The sequence below is a fragment of the Panulirus ornatus genome, chromosome 9, assembly GCF_036320965.1.
Source record: "Panulirus ornatus isolate Po-2019 chromosome 9, ASM3632096v1, whole genome shotgun sequence".
NCBI classification, from domain to species: Eukaryota; Metazoa; Arthropoda; class Malacostraca; order Decapoda; family Palinuridae; genus Panulirus; species Panulirus ornatus.
This window is the reverse complement of record NC_092232.1, coordinates 2024848-2043318: the sequence shown is the minus strand read 5'-3', so window position 1 is coordinate 2043318 and position 18471 is coordinate 2024848. Positions and strand designations below refer to the sequence as shown.

At 41.3% G+C, this 18471-nt stretch overlaps 1 protein-coding gene across 2 annotated transcripts in view; it reads right to left on the bottom strand.

Annotated features, from left to right (window-relative positions):
* Window positions 1–660: 660 nt before the first annotated feature.
* The window catches only part of LOC139750155 (uncharacterized), a 404835-nt gene continuing 387024 nt past the window's right edge, over window positions 661–18471 (bottom strand). For both annotated transcript variants that reach the window (XM_071664491.1, XM_071664489.1), the window contains exons 9-10: window positions 5307–5440; window positions 661–4856 (exon numbers count right to left, since the gene is read on the bottom strand). In XM_071664491.1, the coding sequence (XP_071520592.1) occupies window positions 2340–4856; window positions 5307–5440 (2651 nt within the window). In that variant the 3' untranslated portion in view covers window positions 661–2339. The remainder of the gene's footprint in view (window positions 4857–5306; window positions 5441–18471) is intronic.

Genomic DNA, 18471 nt, shown 5'->3' with positions numbered 1-18471 from the left:
AACTGTTTGATGTAGTGCTGCATGTTTGAAATTGCTAGATTGGTGTGAGGGAATTTTGAGGCAGTCTAATATTATAAAAGGACATTCATGTTGAGGTTTCCCAGAATATTGGGAGGTCATGCAGGAAAAGATTGAAGAACTTTGTTGAAAGAACTGCTCCATGTGGAATTCCATTGTAGAGTTTTAGTGTTTTAGAGGTGAAGCCGTTGTGAGTGACTCTGGTATGGCAGCCAACCATGAAATGTTGTCTTTGTTGTGGAGGTTCTAATTACTGGAAAAGGTATACATGATATAGACAAATTAGATGTAAGCAAGCCTGCAAATTATTTAGAATGGAATGATCAAGTGAGTGAATGGTGAATACCAGTGAGGGAAAGGAGGATGTGAGTGAACTTGTGGAGAGGAACAATTTGCTAACGGAGATTCTGCATGGGCAACTGTTATTATATTGTGACAGCAAACTGAGGGCAGATTTCATCAAAATTATACTTTAAGGAAATCTAATCATTAATATTCTAGAACTGTAAATAACATCTACATAATGATTGAGCAGCAGGTATATACAACAACAAACTTTACATATTTATAAATTTCATAGTTCTTTGTTGTAGTCAGAATTTCCCAAGGAGGTGATTCACAGGATTATTGAACTCCAGGTAAATACAACAAATTTTATTGATTCTATATTTACAAAAAGAAAACAACAATCCAACAGCCTTGGCATATAACCATAGAGGGTGCAGCCAGTCATGTCTATGGAATATAATATGGCATCAGTGGAAATTGACAAACAACAGCATAGTTGGTCTCTGGTTTATTTCTGTGAAAAATAAAGGAAATAATTATTTTTAATTATGAAATAACATTTTAACACAGCCAAGGTACTTCAGTTAAGCTGCCACAGTCTTTAAGTCACAGAGGCATCAGGATCAATATCCATTGCTCACAAAGGCTGAAGATATGCAAAAGATAGTGCATTTGATCAGCAATTCATTTACAGTACAACAAGAGATAAAAACCTGAAACAGGCATCAGCAAAAATAGGTGAACTTCAGTTCCATTGTATATAAGCTATAACAAACAACAACTCAAACTCTGTGTCATACAAGAACACCCATTTCTTACAATTCGTTGTTTAACAATCATCATGCACATTCTTTTCTACTTCTTATGAGAATACAAGTTGCAGCACTACCCTTTAAATCATAACCATAATAGATGAAGTGACATGCATAGTCTTGAACTATAGGTGTGTACTAAGCAAATGAACTTTATGCAGCAATGGGTCTCCGTCGACATCCAACAGTTGCAACAAAGGAGGCATCTAGAGTGATGTGGAGAGCTGTAGTAAGTCTCAACATACAGCTGTGTCAACAAAAGAGTAGGATGCTAGGTGTTTGGGCTTTGGAAATACACAGTTGCATAATTTAAATGCAGTATATGTGTATACATGCAGAGACTTATGAGATTACCAAATACTACTGAAATTTAGTTGTGTTTACCTGATGGAATACTAGCACAATCAAAATGACTGAAACTCCTTTTTGTCAGTTAATCTTTTCTTATCTGTGTTTTCCAATCCTTTGCACCTTCACGAGGCACCAGGCCTACCTACACCTACGCTTATCTCAGCAGCCAAAAACGCTACCTACCATCAACACTACCCAAATGACATAAATGCACAAGGGTATAACATCTCTACATTAACGACTAAAACATCACATGTCTAAAAATAAATAACAGCTATCTATAGGGTTCACTATGCCTATCACAATGACATTGCATGAGAATGAAGCGATTCTGGGTGATGTGACTTTGTTGAACTCACACCCACAAACCTGAGAGGGAGGCCACCCACTATCTGGCAGCAGCAGCATTTACACCTCCTGGAGGTGCAATTGGTTGTAGGGGTATGGGCAGCAACCCTTCCAGGCCTGCAGACTCCAAGTGCAGTGCAACCCATGTGAGGTCATGTGGGTTTTTGGCTCCAATGACCATAGCACCAAAAGCACGTTTCTTGCGTGACTCAAGGACACTATCCTACAGCAACCTTGCACTGACTCACTACTCATGTTATGTCCAATGTACACACATTGCACTGACTTTTTTTTATTCAGTCAAGTATTCCTACAATTAACAGGTGAGCATGTGACCCAATGGATCACAGTCCACAGCAGTTTAAGCGTTGTACCCTTAGTGTCTGGGCAGTTCCCCACCCAGAAGTCTCTCCCTGTAAGGCACGAGCGGGCGGGGGCAGGGGGAGATGCCCCCTTTGCCTGCCTTCCACGCCACAGGGTTAACAAGATGGAGCAAAACCTACATTATGCAGTGCAGATTGCTCACATAACGGCACAGCACACTGTCCTGCAGGGTACTGGACCCTCTCCAGCAGATAAATTTTTCAGAGGATGTGACTGAAGGGGAGGTTTACCAATGAGATTGTGTGCTGGAGAAACAGCAGGTGTAGAGGCAAGTGATGATCCAACACCACTACTGCTTACAATGCTGCGTGCCTCTGTTTCATCACTACTCTCTTCTGACTGTACTCCACTATCACCCACTTCACCTTGTGATGAAGCACCATAATGCTTCAGATAAATATCTGGGTTGCCAAAACATTCCTCAGCATATGCCAGATCCTTTTGGGAACCTACAATGTGTGCCATGTTGTTTAAGACTTTCTCAGCTTTAAGTATTTCAGTGGCAAGGGACATGGGAGAAGTACCTGTATGTTGGTAAACCACATCATACTTATGTGGAATGGTTTCCACATCTTCAGATCCACACTCGCTAACAGTATCCAACTCAGTTTGGACTGTGGGTGTGACCTTAAGTGACTTTTGTTCACCTGGTGGTGGTGTGGCAATAGGTGTTGTTTCATCTAGCTCTATACCTAGCTGGTAATACTTGGTATATGCAGAAGGGTTATAAAAATCTGGGTTTTCTGTATATTCATCAACCTCCTCATCATCAAAGCTGTGGTTGATTGAAACAGGATGGCTAGATGATGCTTCTGAATATAAGCGATCAAAACTGAGGTTACTGATGGTACTGGCACCATCGTACTCATCCAATATGTCAGGAGTAGTTCTTCGTAACCTATTTATTAAAGCAACCCTTTTGCTGCAGCTTTCCATCCCAAAGCTGGGGACATCACTGGATGCTGCAACGAAAGGGTTGCCTTTCACGTTTTTTGACTGCATAACTGATTTTGAATCTCCTGATATCTCATCTTCAATATATTCATCTTCAGTGTCCATTTCTCTAATGTGATCTTGTTCTAACAAACGAAGCTGAAGCTCTTCTGAGAGAGAAAATGCTTTTTCTGGAGTTACTTCCCTGATCCACCTCTTTACTGCTTCAGTAACTTTCAGGTCTTTTAAATTTCCTTGAGCTTTATTTTCATCAGTGCCTCCATCATTAAGTGTGCAGTCTCCACTTTGATAGCTATTACTGTCAGCCTTGCTGTTTGAAGTGACAGGGTAGTCTTGGACCTGCACCTCCTCCAGAGAACTCTCAGTGTCAAAAATACTTGCTTCATTAATAGATGGCTCCTGATCTCTGAGAAACTCATGAGGACTAACACAGTCTTTTAATTCCCCAGCTGTTATTTTATGAATTTTTTCTTTCTCTTGTGATGGGTTTGTGAATTTGTTTTTTTCTCCAACCACTTCATCAATTAAATAACTTGATTTTGTTTCCACATACTTTTCTGAAAGAAATATTTCTAATTCTTGAGAACCACTAAGTGTTTCATTAACGTTATCAGAAATTTCATCTACATCAGAATCATTTATACTTTTACACTCTCTATTTGTGTTGCCCAAATTAGCTTCAATAGAACTGACTACACTTTCAGTGCCAATGTCATGCAATACTTCTTTTTCAGCATTTTCCTTAACTGCAGCTTGAAAATCCTCCCTGATTTGAAGCTTAAGACTGTTTTTTTCTGCTTCTGGGTCATGACCACAATTCACAGTATCTGCAACAGTAACTGCTATTGTTGCTTTCTGTAAGCTTCTCTCAATGCAGCTAACCTCCTCACTGATAACTGAACCTTTACTAATTAAAGTGGGGCTATCCCATTGATCTGTCTGCTGGGATGGCAAGCTACCAGCTTCATCTGTTTCACTTTCTGATAATTCTTTTTGACTGTCATTGGTCTTTATTGCTACTGATGGATTACCATCTGTAATTTGATACTGAGAATTAGAAAATTCACCCGTAACTTCTTGAAGCTGTATAATATTTGACTCTGTAACAGTTTCCTCAGAACTGTCTCCCTGAGATGTGTCTGGCACTATCCTTTCTGACTCACTCAATGAAACCTCCTCTTGGCATGGCAGTGTTGTGGGAGAGTTTGATTCTGAAATATGTTCCTGTGCATTGTCACATGCACTTAGAGGTGCCTGGGATGTGTGCTGCTTGCGACTTTCTAGTTCATCACAGGAAAGCTCAGTAGTGGCTGCCTCCTCAGACTCTGACACTCCAGAGTCTGAAGATTCAGTAGAATCTGACTTGTCTACCTTCACTCGCTCTTGTAGTATTTCCTGTATCTGCCGCCGCTCTGTGTCCTGGAGGTCACTGAAGACTGTTTTGGAGGTATCGTCCTGGCTGGTCCTTTCAGACTGCTGTACTTCTACAGAAGGTGGGTTCGTAGCCACTTCTGGGAGGTAAGGTGAGTGCTGGACAGATACAAATCCTTCATCAGGCAAGTGCTGAGGGAAGGCTGGTGGTGCATACTGGAGACCATGTACCTGACAGACAGATGCTGCTGCTTCAACTGGCACCACATAGCCACCTGGTGTTGCAACAAATGGTTCACCAGTATAGAGCTGGGGATCCAGGTAACTTCCCTGCAATGTATTTAAAAAATATCTGTAAAGAGCAGTGAAACATCATGGATAACACTATAGTCTACCTTGACAACAACTTATGGTTTTGATGTAAGCACCATGAAACTGTTCTGTTGTAACCTTTAATGCTGTGCATTTCATTGGATGAAAAACAAATAAATAAATATATGAATAAATGAACAACAGGCCTTAGAATGAAGAGCAAAAAAAACTACCTTCATGATGCAAGATTCTGATAAAAGCTTTTGGTGTGGCTTATATAAAAGAAATAAAAGAAGTGACAAATTATCTAGTACTGTATATCTTGAAATATATGATTAATAATAATGTGACATGTATTTGTCTTTGAGAAAAAGAGAAAAAATATAGAGCACATCTAGTATGAACTAAAATCAAGTGTAAAATTAATCTTATAACACCATAAATTACTAAGTGACCAAAGCTCCTTACTATGTCTGAAGCATCAGCATGGCGCCGCCGCTGGTATTTTTTCTTTTTTCTTTTGCTATAGCAATGATGCTGTGGTGGAGGTGGTGGTTGCTGCTGCTGCTGGCTGGCTACTACCACTGGGTACCCATACAGCACTATAGGAACAAGGAGAGTCTCAATAAATTCTGGAGACAATTCCAGATATTAGCATTAACTGTTGCATGAGCAACATATAGCCAAGCTCTAATCTGTTAATGTTGCACAGATTTACTTCTCAAATAAACTGTTGTAAGTAAAACTGACTATCAGGTAACAAATATGTCTAAGCTTTCTAAGTAATTCCAGATCCATTCAGTGGTATTTTATAACACTGGATTATTTTGGATACTCGTATCCATTCATATAATAGCTTAACCTTTTGAATATCATAACACAGAGATCAGGAATTCCCCAAGAAGAATTTAGATTTTTCTTTAAACCCATACAAAAGCACAAATTCTTGGAGGCATCATAAAACATCTAGATTTTAAATGTTGCATATCTGTAAAGATATGCGACATATAAGAGATATGCGACATATGCGAGATATACATAAGTATACTTATGTAAGTAGGAGAGATGGCCAGAGAGCGTTATTGGATTACGTGTTAATTGACAGGCGTGCGAAAGAGAGACTTTTGGATGTTAATGTGCTGAGAGGTGCAACTGGAGGGATGTCTGATCATTATCTTGTGGAGGCTAAGGTGAAGATTTGTATGGGTTTTCAGAAAAGAAGAGTGAATGTTGGGGTGAAGAGGGTGGTGAGAGTAAGTGAGCTTGGGAAGGAGACCTGTGTGAGGAAGTACCAGGAGAGACTGAGTACAGAATGGAAAAAGGTGAGAACAATGGAAGTAAGGGGAGTGGGGGAGGAATGGGATGTATTTAGGGAATCAGTGATGGATTGTGCAAAAGATGCTTGTGGCATGAGAAGAGTGGGAGGTGGGTTGATTAGAAAGGGTAGTGAGTAGTGGGATGAAGAAGTAAGAGTATTAGTGAAAGAGAAGAGAGAGGCATTTGGACGATTTTTGCAGGGAAAAAATGCAATTGAGTGGGAGATGTATAAAAGAAAGAGACAGGAGGTCAAGAGAAAGGTGCAAGAGGTGAAAAAAAGGGCAAATGAGAGTTGGGGTGAGAGAGTATCATTAAATTTTAGGGAGAATAAAAAGATGTTTTGGAAGGAGGTAAATAAAGTGCGTAAGACAAGGGAGCAAATGGGAACTTCAGTGAAGGGCGCAAATGGGGAGGTGATAACAAGTAGTGGTGATGTGAGAAGGAGATGGAGTGAGTATTTTGAAGGTTTGTTGAATGTGTTTGATGATAGAGTGGCAGATATAGGGTGTTTTGGTCAAGGTGGTGTGCAAAGTGAGAGGGTTAGGGAAAATGATTTGGTAAACAGAGAAGAGGCAGTGGAAGCTTTGCGGAAGATGAAAGCCGGCAAGGCAGCAGGTTTAGATGGTATTGCAGGGGAATTTATTAAAAAAGGGGGTGACTGAATTGTTGACTGGTTGGTAAGGTTATTTAATGTATGTATGACTCATGGAAGCGGAAGTGGATCATAGGGTGGGGGAGGGGGCGAAAATTCTGGGGGCCTTGAAGAATGTGTGGAAGTCGAGAACATTATCTCGGAAAGCAAAAATGGGTATGTTTGAAGGAATAGTGGTTCCAACAATGTTGTATGGTTGCGAGGCGTGGGCTATGGATAGAGTTGTGCGCAGGAGGATGGATGTGCTGGAAATGAGATGTTTGAGGACAATGTGTGGTGTGAGGTGGTTTGATCGAGTGAGTAACGTAAGGGTAAGAGAGATGTGTGGAAATAAAAAGAGCGTGGTTGAGAGAGCAGAAGAGGGTGTTTTGAAGTGGTTTGGGCACATGGAGAGAATGAGTGAGGAAAGATTGACCAAGAGGATATATGTGTCGGAGGTGGAGGGAACGAGGAGAAGAGGGAGACCAAATTGGAGGTGGAAAGATGGAGTGAAAAAGATTTTGTGTGATCGGGGCCTGAACATGCAGGAGGGTGAAAGGAGGGCAAGGAATAGAGTGAATTGGAGCGATGTGGTATACCGGGGTTGACGTGCTGTCAGTGGATTGAATCAAGGCATGTGAAGTGTCTGGGGTAAACCATGGAAAGCTGTGTAGGTATGTATATTTGCGTGTGTGGACGTATGTATATACATGTGTATGGGGGGGTTGGGCCATTTCTTTCGTCTGTTTCCTTGCGCTACCTCGCAAATGCGGGAGACAGCGACAAAGTATAATAAAAAAAAAAAAATAATCTGTAAAGAAATCATGACAATTGTTATTCATGTGCCCCAATTTTTCCTGGAATCTAGCCTTAGTTTACAAGAAACTATTTCTACATTAAATAAAAAGAATGTGCGTGTTGTCAGATTTACATACTACATCTAATTTTAAACCTATTTCTTTCCCTTTAAAACTGTCTAAGCATGAAGTCAAAGTTTCCCTGTGCTTAACAACAACACTAATGATAATGGTTTGGACATATGGAGAGAATGAGTGAGGAAAGGTTGACAAAGAGGATACATGTGTCAGAGGATCAAGGAGAAATGGGAGACCAAATTGGAGGTGGAAGAATGGAGTGAAAAAGATTTTGATCAATCAGGACCAGATCAAACAGAAGGGTGAGAGGTGTGCAAGGAATTAAGAGTGAATTGGAATGATGTGGCATACCAGGGTCAATGTGCTATAAATAGACTGAACCAGGGCATGTGAAATGTCTGAGGTAAACCATGGAAAGGCCTGTGGGGCCTGGATGTGGCTAGGGAGCCGTGGTTTCTGTGCATTACACATGACAGCTAGAGACTGTGGCCTTTTTTGTCTCTTTTTTCCTGGTGCTACCTTGCTGAAGCAGGGGGTAGTGTCAAGAATGGATGAAGCCAAGCAGGTATGAATATGGACATGAGAATATATGTATATGTATGTATATGCACATATGTGTGTATATGTTGACTAGTATATGTTGACTAAAGGGGACGGGAGCAGGGGGCCAGAAACCCTCCCCTCCTTGTATTTTGACTTTCTAAAAGGAGAAACAGAAGAAGGAGTCACACGGGGAGTGCTCATCCTCCTCGAAGGCTCAGATTGGGGTGTCTAAATGTGCGTGGATGTAACCAAGAAGAGAAAAAAGGAGAGATAGGTAGTATGTTTGAGGAAAGGAGCCTGGATGTTTTGGCTCTGAGTGAAACGAAGCTTAAGGGTAAAGGGGAAGAGTGGTTTGGGAATGTCTTGGGAGTAAAGTCAGGGGTTAGTGAGAGGACAAGAGCAAGGGAAGGAGTAGCACTACTCCTGAAACAGGAGTTGTGGGAGTATGTGATAGAGTGTAAGAAAGTAAATTCTAGATTGATAAGGGTAAAACTGAAAGTTGATGGAGAGAGATGGGTGATTATTGGTGCATATGCACCTGGGCATGAGAAGAAAGATCATGAGAGGCAAGTGTTTTGGGAGCAGCTGAATGAGTGTGTTAGTGGTTTTGATGCACAAGACCGGGTTATAGTGATGGGTGATATGAATGCAAAGGTGAGTAATGTGGCAGTTGAGGGAATAATTGGTATACATGGGGTGTTCAGTGTTGTAAATGGAAATGGTGAAGAGCTTATAGAATTATGTGCTGAAAAAGGACTGGCGATTGGGAGTACCTGGTTTAAAAAGCGAGATATACATAAGTATACGTATGTAAGTAGGAGAGATGGCCAGAGAGCGTTATTGGATTACGTGTTAATTGATAGGCGCGCGGAAGAGAGACTTTTGGATGTTAATGTGCTGAGAGGTGCAACTGGAGGGATGTCTGATCATTATCTTGTGGAGGCAAAGATGAAGATTTGTAGGGGTTTTCAGAAAAGAAGAGTGAATGTTGGGGTGAAGAGGTGAGAGTAAGTGAGCTTGGGAGGGACACTTGTGTGAGGAAGTACCAGGAGAGACTGAGTACATAATGGAAAAAGATGAGAACAATGGAAGTAAGGGGAGTGGGGGAGGAATGGGATGTATGTAGGGAAGCAGTGATGGCTTGCGCAAAAGATGCTTGTGTCATGAGAAGCGTGGGAGGTGGGTTGATTAGAAAGGGTAGTGAGTGGTGCGATGAAGAAGTAAGATTATTAGTGAAAGAGAAGAGAGAGGCATTTGGACGATTTTTGCAGGGAAAAAATGCAAATGAGTGGATGTATAAAAGAAAGAGGCAGGCGGTCAAGAGAAAGGTGCTAGAGGTGAAAAAGAGGGCAAATGAGAGTTGAGGTGAGAGAGTATCATTAAATCTTAGGGAGAATAAAAAGATGTTTTGGAAGGAGGTAAATAAAGTGCGTAAGACAAGGGAGCAAATGGGAACTTCAGTGAAGGGGGCTAATGGGGAGGGGATAACAAGTAGTGGTGATGTGAGAAGGAGATGGAGTGATTATTTTGAAGGTTTGTTGAATGTGTTTGATGATAGAGTGGCAGATATAGGGTGTTTTGGTCGAGGTGGTGTGCAAAGTGAGAGGGTTAGGGAATATGATTTGGTAAACAGAGAAGAGGTAGTAAAAGCTTTGCGGAAGATAAAAGCCGGCAAGGCGGCAGGTTTGGATGGTATTGCAGTGGAATTTATTAAAAAAGGGAGTGACTGTATTGTTGACTGGTTGGTAAGGTTATTTAATGTATGTATGATTCATGGTGAGGTGCCTGAGGATTGGCGAAATGCTTGCATAGTGTCATTGTACAAAGGCAAAGGGGATAAGTGTGAGTGCTCAAATTACGGAGGTATAAGTTTGTTGAGTATTCCTGGTAAATTATATGGGAGGGTATTGATTGAGAGGGTGAAGGCATGTACAGAGCATCAGATTGGGGAAGAGCAGTGTGGTTTAAGAAGTGGTAGAGGATGTGTGGATCAGGTGTTTGCTTTGAAGAATGTATGTGAGAAATACTTAGAAAAGCAAATGGATTTGTATGTAGCATTTATGGATCTGGAGAAGGCATATGATAGAGTTGATAGAGATGCTCTTTGGAAGGTATTAAGAATATATGGTGTGGGAGGAAAGTTGTTAGAAGCAGTGAAAAGTTTTTATCGAGGATGTAAGGCATGTGTACGTGTAGGAAGAGAGGAAAGTGATTGGTTCTCAGTGAATGTAGGTTTGCGGAAGGGGTGTGTGATGTCTCCATGGTTGTTTAATTTGTTTATGGATGGGGTTGTTAGGGAGGTGAATGCAAGAGTTTTGGAAAGAGGGGCAAGTATGCAGTCTGTTGTGGATGAGAGAGCTTGGGAAGTGAGTCAGTTGTTGTTCGCTGATGATACAGCACTTTGTGGCTGATTCATGTGAGAAACTGCAGAAGCTGGTGACTGAGTTTGGTAAAGTGTGTGAAAGAAGAAAGTTAAGAGTAAATGTGAATAACAGCAAGGTTATTACGTACAGTAGGGTTGAGGGTCAAGTCAACTGGGAAGTAAGTTTGAATGGAGAAAAACTGGAGGAAGTAAAGGGTTTCAGATATCTGGGAGTGGATCTGGCAGCGTATGGAACCATGGAAGCGGAAGTGAATCATAGGGTGGGGGAGAGGGCGAAAATTCTGGGAGCCTTGAAGAATGTTTGGAAGTCGAGAACATTATCTCGGAAAGCAAAAATGGGTATGTTTGAAGGAATAGTGGTTCCAACAATGTTGTATGGTTGTGAGGCGTGGGCTATGGATAAAGTTGTGCGCAGGAGGGTGGATGTGCTGGAAATGAGATGTTTGAGGACAATATCTGGTGTGAGGTGGTTTGATCGAGTAAGTAATGTAAGGGTAAGAAAGATGTGGGCAAATAAAAAGAGTGTGGTTGAGAGAGCAGAAGAGGGTGTTTTGAAATGGTTTGGTCACATGGAGAGAATGAGTGAGGAAAGATTGACCAAGAGGATATATGTGTCGGAGGTGGAGGGAATGAGGAGAAGTGGGAGACCAAATTGGAGGTGGAAAGATGGAGTGAAAAAGATTTTGAGTGATCGGGGCCTGAACATGCAGGAGGGTGAAAGGCGTGCAAGGAATAGAGTGAATTGGAACGATGTGGTATACCGGGGTCGACGTGCTGTCAATGGATTGACCCAGGGCATGTGAAGCATGGAAAGTTCTGTGCGGCCTGGATGTGGAAAGGGAGCTGTGGTTTCGGTGCATTATTACATGACAACTAGAGACTGAGTGTGAACGAATGGGGCCTTTGTTGTTTTTTCCTAGCGCTACCTCGCACACATGAGGGGGGGGAGGGGGTTGTTATTCCATGTGTGGCGAGGTGGCGATGGGAATGAATAAAGGCAGATGGTATGAATTAGGTTTTTTTTTTTTTTTTTTTTTTTATACTTTGTCGCTGTCTCCCGCGTTTGCGAGGTAGTGCAAGGAAACAGACGAAATAAATGGCCCCCCCCCCATACACATGTACATACACACGTCCACACACGCAAATATACATACCTACACAGCTTTCCATGGTTTACCCCAGACGCTTCACATACCTTGATTCACTCCACTGACAGCACGTCAACCCCTGTATACCACATCGCTCCAATTCACTCTATTCCTTGCCCTCCTTACACCCTCCTGCATGTTCAGGCCCCGATCACACAAAATCTTTTTCACTCCATCTTTCCACCTCCAATTTGGTCTCCCTCTTCTCCTCGTTCCCTCCACCTCCGACACATATATCCTCTTGGTCAATCTTTCCTCACTCATTCTCTCCATGTGCCCAAACCATTTCAAAACACCCTCTTCTGCTCTCTCAACCACGCTCTTTTTATTTCCACACATCTCTCTTACCCTTACGTTACTTACTCGATCAAACCACCTCACACCACACATTGTCCTCAAACATCTCATTTCCAGCACATCCATCCTCCTGCGCACAACTCTATCCATAGCCCACGCCTCGCAACCATACAACATTGTTGGAACCACTATTCCTTCAAACATACCCATTTTTGCTTTCCGAGATAATGTTCTCGACTTCCACACATTTTTCAAGGCTCCCAAAATTTTCGCCCCCTCCCCCACCCTATGATCCACTTCCGCTTCCATGGTTCCATCCGCTGACAGATCCACTCCCAGATATCTAAAACACTTCACTTCCTCCAGTTTTTCTCCATTCAAACTCACCTCCCAATTGACTTGACCCTCAACCCTACTGTACCTAATAACCTTGCTCTTATTCACATTTACTCTTAACTTTCTTCTTCCACACACTTTACCAAACTCAGTCACCAGCTTCTGCAGTTTCTCACATGAATCAGCCACCAGCGCTGTATCATCAGCGAACAACAACTGACTCACTTCCCAAGCTCTCTCATCCCCAACAGACTTCATACTTGCCCCTCTTTCCAGGACTCTTGCATTTACCTCCCTAACAACCCCATCCATAAACAAATTAAACAACCATGGAGACATCACACACCCCTGCCGCAAACCTACATTCACTGAGAACCAATCACTTTCCTCTCTTCCTACACGTACACATGCCTTACATCCTCGATAAAAACTTTTCACTGCTTCTAACAACTTGCCTCCCACACCATATATTCTTAATACCTTCCACAGAGCATCTCTATCAACTCTATCATATGCCTTCTCCAGATCCATAAATGCTACATACAAATCCATTTGCTTTTCTAAGTATTTCTCACATACATTCTTCAAAGCAAACACCTGATCCACACATCCTCTACCACTTCTGAAACCGCACTGCTCTTCCCCAATCTGATGCTCTGTACATGCCTTCACCCTCTCAATCAATACCCTCCCATATAATTTACCAGGAATACTCAACAAACTTATACCTCTGTAATTTGAGCACTCACTCTTATCCCCTTTGCCTTTGTACAATGGCACTATGCACGCATTCCGCCAATCCTCAGGCACCTCACCATGAGTCATACATACATTAAATAACCTTACCAACCAGTCAACAATACAGTCACCCCCTTTTTTAATAAATTCCACTGCAATACCATCCAAACCTGCTGCCTTGCCGGTTTTCATTTTCCGCAAAGCTTTTACTACCTCTTCTCTGTTTACCAAATCATTTTCCCTAACCCTCTCACTTTGCACACCACCTCGACCAAAACACCCTATATCTGCCACTCTGTCATCAGACACATTCAACAAACCTTCAAAATACTCATTCCATCTCCTTCTCACATCACCACTACTTGTTATCACCTCCCCATTTACGCCCTTCACTGAAGTTCCCATTTGCTCCCTTGTCTTACGCACCCTATTTACCTCCTTCCAGAACATCTTTTTATTCTCCCTAAAATTTACTAAAATGAATTAGGTACATGTGTATATATGTATATGTCTGTGTATATATATGTACATTGAGATGTATAGGTATGTATATTTGCGTGTGTGGACGTGTATGTATATACATGTGTATGTGGGTGGGTTGGGCCATTCTTTTGTCTGTTTCCTTGTGCTACCTCGCTAATGCGGGAGACAGCGACAAAGCAAAATAATAATAAAAAAAAATGAGTGGATAGGCCATTCTTCACCTGTTTCCTGCCACTACATCCCTGATGCAGGAAATGGCAATCAAGTATCATGAAAATAAAAAAAATAATAATTATTACAATAATATTTTTCTTAAGTCATTTCATACAGGTAGGTAGTACAGGAGTTGGTAGGTAGCCATCAACCAGGGAGGTATATCAGCAGGACTATCCACCTGGGTATCAGGAGGGTTAGTGACATCTGCTTAGTGAGTCAGCACTTTAGTGGTTGTCAAGTTGCACTCCTCTGGACTAGGTAGCTGTCTTTTCTTTCTGCCTCCCTAACATGTGGACTACTGGCATTCTGTTTACAAATGTTCAATCTCGCCTTGTCATATGTAACACATGATAGCACAACTCACACAGCTCATCCTTCATAACTCTAGATTTTCCTGCAGTGAGTATGATGTGTTAGCCCTGCCTTTTGTGAAAGTGGTTGGAGCAGTAAACAGTAGTAGTAGGTAGGAACATTTAGGCAGGAGTATTAGATAGAAATAGTTGGCAGGAGCACTGGATAGAAGTAATCATTAGGAATACTGGTTAGGAGCCTCTGCAAACACTGTATCTGAGTTGTTAAGGGTGAGGCATGAAGGCTAAGAAGTGGCACTGGAGTTCTTTTGTTACAGAGACTGTTGCTGTGGCCACCCATTTAAGGGAGTTCCAATTGGAACAGCTGTCAGAGATATAGATAGACAGATAGAAAGCCCTTTCATACTTGTTTGCTGTTCCTGTGATAGCAAGGTAATGCCATGAACAGAATGAAGAAAAGCTCTTATTTACTTGCATCAATATTCTGTCATATGTAATGCACCAAAACTGCAGCCAATATTCCATAACCAGATCCTACAGACCCTTATGTGGTTCCTTCTGGCATCTTCATACGCTCTGGTTCAGTTCATTGACAGCTTGTCACTTAATGCATACCACACTGTTCCAACTCACTCTATGTTGTACACCCTCCTGCATATTAAGGCCACAAGCACCCAAAATCTTTTTCACTTCATCCTTCCACTATCAATTCGATCTCCCCCTTTTCCATGTACCTTCCACTTCTAACATATATATCCTCTTTGTCAACCACTTCTTACATATTTTCTCCATAACCATAAAAGGCCTTTGTCAACCTCCCCTTACCCATTTTCTCCTCAGGTCCAAATAATTTCAGGACACCCTCTTCAGCTCTCAGCTATACTCATCTTACTGCTACATTTCTCTCATATCATGTTATTACTTAATCAACCTTCCTCATTTACACACACACACACACACACAGCAGGGATTTTGGAGGGTCTGCAGTTCATTAAGTGAAAAAGAAAAATATGAAGGGGCCTCTGAGTGGTACGTGCATTAGATATTGTTTTAGTGTGCCAAATTTTGTGAGGTTTGGGAGTGGAAGCTTTCCTGGTTCATATCAAATGAAGGAATGTTGTCAACTTCAGTGAATCCAAATTTTTTGTTTCTTATATTTTTCTCCTTTTAAAGAAACCAAAGTTGTAAGAAAGCGAGTAGATAACAAGTGAAGTAAGTTAGTGTGCAAAAGTGCAACTTGCCAGAGGGGAATAGATTATTTTCAGTGTAACCAAGAGCCAACACTTTGTCTGTTAAACAACTCACTTCTCCTCATGTTTCTATAATTTACTTAGCAATCTTCATTACTGTTACCAGTATTACTTTGGGGGACAATTCATGGCCTCTAGCACTGTCTAAGCCATGAATGGCTTGTGTGGACTCAGGTACAGAAATGTACCAAAACCTGTCAGTCACAACCAAACCTGCAAAGAGGAAGCTAGACATGAAAGCAAGGAAGAGACAAAAAATGAAAACAATACATAATAGGAATAGTAACTGTATGGAAGAAGAGCATAAAGGTGTTATTACTATATAATCCTTCAAAGACCTGCAATGCTTTTGAACAAATATACAATGATAACTGAAGGAGCAGTCATGTTGGTACATTAAGTAGTGTAACACTCACTTCTGAATGGACTAATAAAGGGGATTTCAATTATAATGAGATTGACTGTGGGAATTCGGAGTCTCATGGTGATAGGGAGTCGTGGAGATGACTTTTTAGAGTGCTAAATGTCTATCTATATCCCTGATGCCTGTTCCCTTCGCGATCTCCCATCAAGGGATGGCCACAGTAAATGAGCCTCCACTTTTTAGAGTGCATACAAGAAAATTTCCAAAATCAATTGAGCTAACTAGGACGAGAGGAACTGATACACCCTTTCATGTCTTTCCCAATAACTGTAATGCGGCATATTTCAAAAGACAGGTTTTTCACTTCCTCCAAAATTTGTAAATACTTTCCTTTGTCTCTTCATTTTCCCTTTCATAATCCTTTCTATAATTCAATTAAGGACTGGCGTTGATGTAGACTTTTGTCCATGACCGGGGCCTCCAACACAAAAAAAAAAAAAATTGGTGCTGGCTCTTATCTTCATATATACTAGCATGGATACTGAGAAAATTATACATGATATACAAGTTGGAGGAAATGTTCATGTAATGCTCAAGTCTGAATATGTGGTAAAAAAGAATTTCAAGAGATCAGAGTTGAGACAGGAAGTAGCAAGATGTGATCATGGAAACTACACTAACCTCAACAATTTAATTGGAAACATAGACTAGAAAATGGAGTTGAACTGCCAGGAACCAGGGCTCTGTGGTTAGAGGCTCTGTGAAATTTACAATGAAGGACAGAAGCATGAGCACCTCAAGCCTTAAATACAAAAGGAATGGTAAGAAAGAGGAAAGAACATGAAAGTAAAAGACGTCGTAAAGCAAAGGAGCTTCTAGCTGTGCACTGGCCAATATATAGCAGGAATTCTAGCCATACAGCATTTTCAAAGTATAAGGGAACACAGAATGGGCATAACAGGATAGGAAAGGAGGAGCAAAGAAACTTTTAAATGAATAATGTTTGTAGGGCAGGTGAAAATTCAAAACTTTTTCATAAATTCATCAGGAGTAAGTTGTTAGTTACGAAGCAGCTAATCAGTTAAGGTTTTTAGGGGAAAAAATGTTGAGAATGATGTAAGGATACATAAAAACTGAATAAATTCAAAACCATTTTCACACTGGAAGGTGTAGGGATAGAGGAAACAGGGGACATAACATGAAATTAAATAAGAAAACTTCATAATAAGGATGTAAAGAAATAGTTATAGAATTAAAACGATGGCTGAATGGATCAGAATGACTGGTGAAATGTTTAATGCTGACAGCATTATATAAATTTAGGAGGTTGTAACAATAAAGAATATTCAAGAGACAGGATTGAACTACAATCAAACATTCCATTTCCAACACATCATCCTCCATAAATTCTCATCTATATCCCACGCTTTGTATTCATGCGACACCATTGGGATTACTATACCATCAAATACCAATTTTCGCTATTGGGGATAGCGAACTTTCTTTCTCCACACTCCTTACTGGGAAAAAAAAAAATCGGAATAGCTTGTTATTCCTCACTTTCACCCACTTCTAAAATCGTACTTATGTAGTTGAAAAAAATACAAATACTAAAAATAAAAGACATAAACACTTTCCTGTTTCTATTCATATTTATTTATTTATTTTGCTTTGTCGCTGTCTCCTGCATTTGCATGGGAGCGCAAGGAAACAGACGAAAGAAATAGCCCAACCCACCCCCATACACAATGTATATACATACACGTCCACACACGCAAATATACATACCTATACATCTCGATGTACACATACATATACACACACAGACACATACATATATACCCATGCACACAATTCACACTATCTGCCTTTATTCATTCCCATCGCCACCTCGCCACACATGGAATACCATCAACCTCCCCCCTCATGTGTGTGAGGTAGCGCTAGGAAAAGACAACAAAGGCCCCATTTGTTCACACTCAGTCTCTAGCTGTAATGCAATATTGCCCGAAACCACAGCTCCCTTTCCACATCCAGGCCCCACACACTTTCCATGGTTTACCCCAGACGCTTCAAATGCCCTGATTCAATCCACTGACAGCACGTCAACCCCGGTATACCACATCGATCCAATTCACTCTATTCCTTGCCCGTCTTTCACCCTCCTGCATGTTCAGGCCCCGATCACTCAAAATCTTTTTCACTCCATCTTTCCACCTCCAATTTGGTCTCCCACTTCTCCTCGTTCCCTCCACCTCCGACACATATATCCTCTTGGTCAATCTTTCCTCACTCATTCTCTCCATGTGCCCAAAACATTTCAAAACACCCTCTTCTGCTCTCTCAACCGCGCTCTTTTTATTTCCACACATCTCTCTTACCCTTACATTACTTACTCGATCAAACCACCTCACACCACACATTGTCCTTAAACATCTCATTTCCAGCACATCCACCCTCCTGCACACAACTCTATCCATAGCCCATGCCTCGCAACCATACAACATTGTTGGAACCACTATTCCTTCAAACATACCCATTTTTGCTTTCGGAGATAATGTTCTCAACTTCCACACATTCTTCAATGCTCCCAGGATTTTCGCCCCCTCCCCCACCCTATGATTCACTTCTGCTTCCATGGTTCCATCCGCTGCCAGATCCACTCCCAGATATCTAAAACACTTTACTTCCTCCAGTTTTTCTCCATTCAAACTTACCTCCCAATTGACTTGACCCTCAAC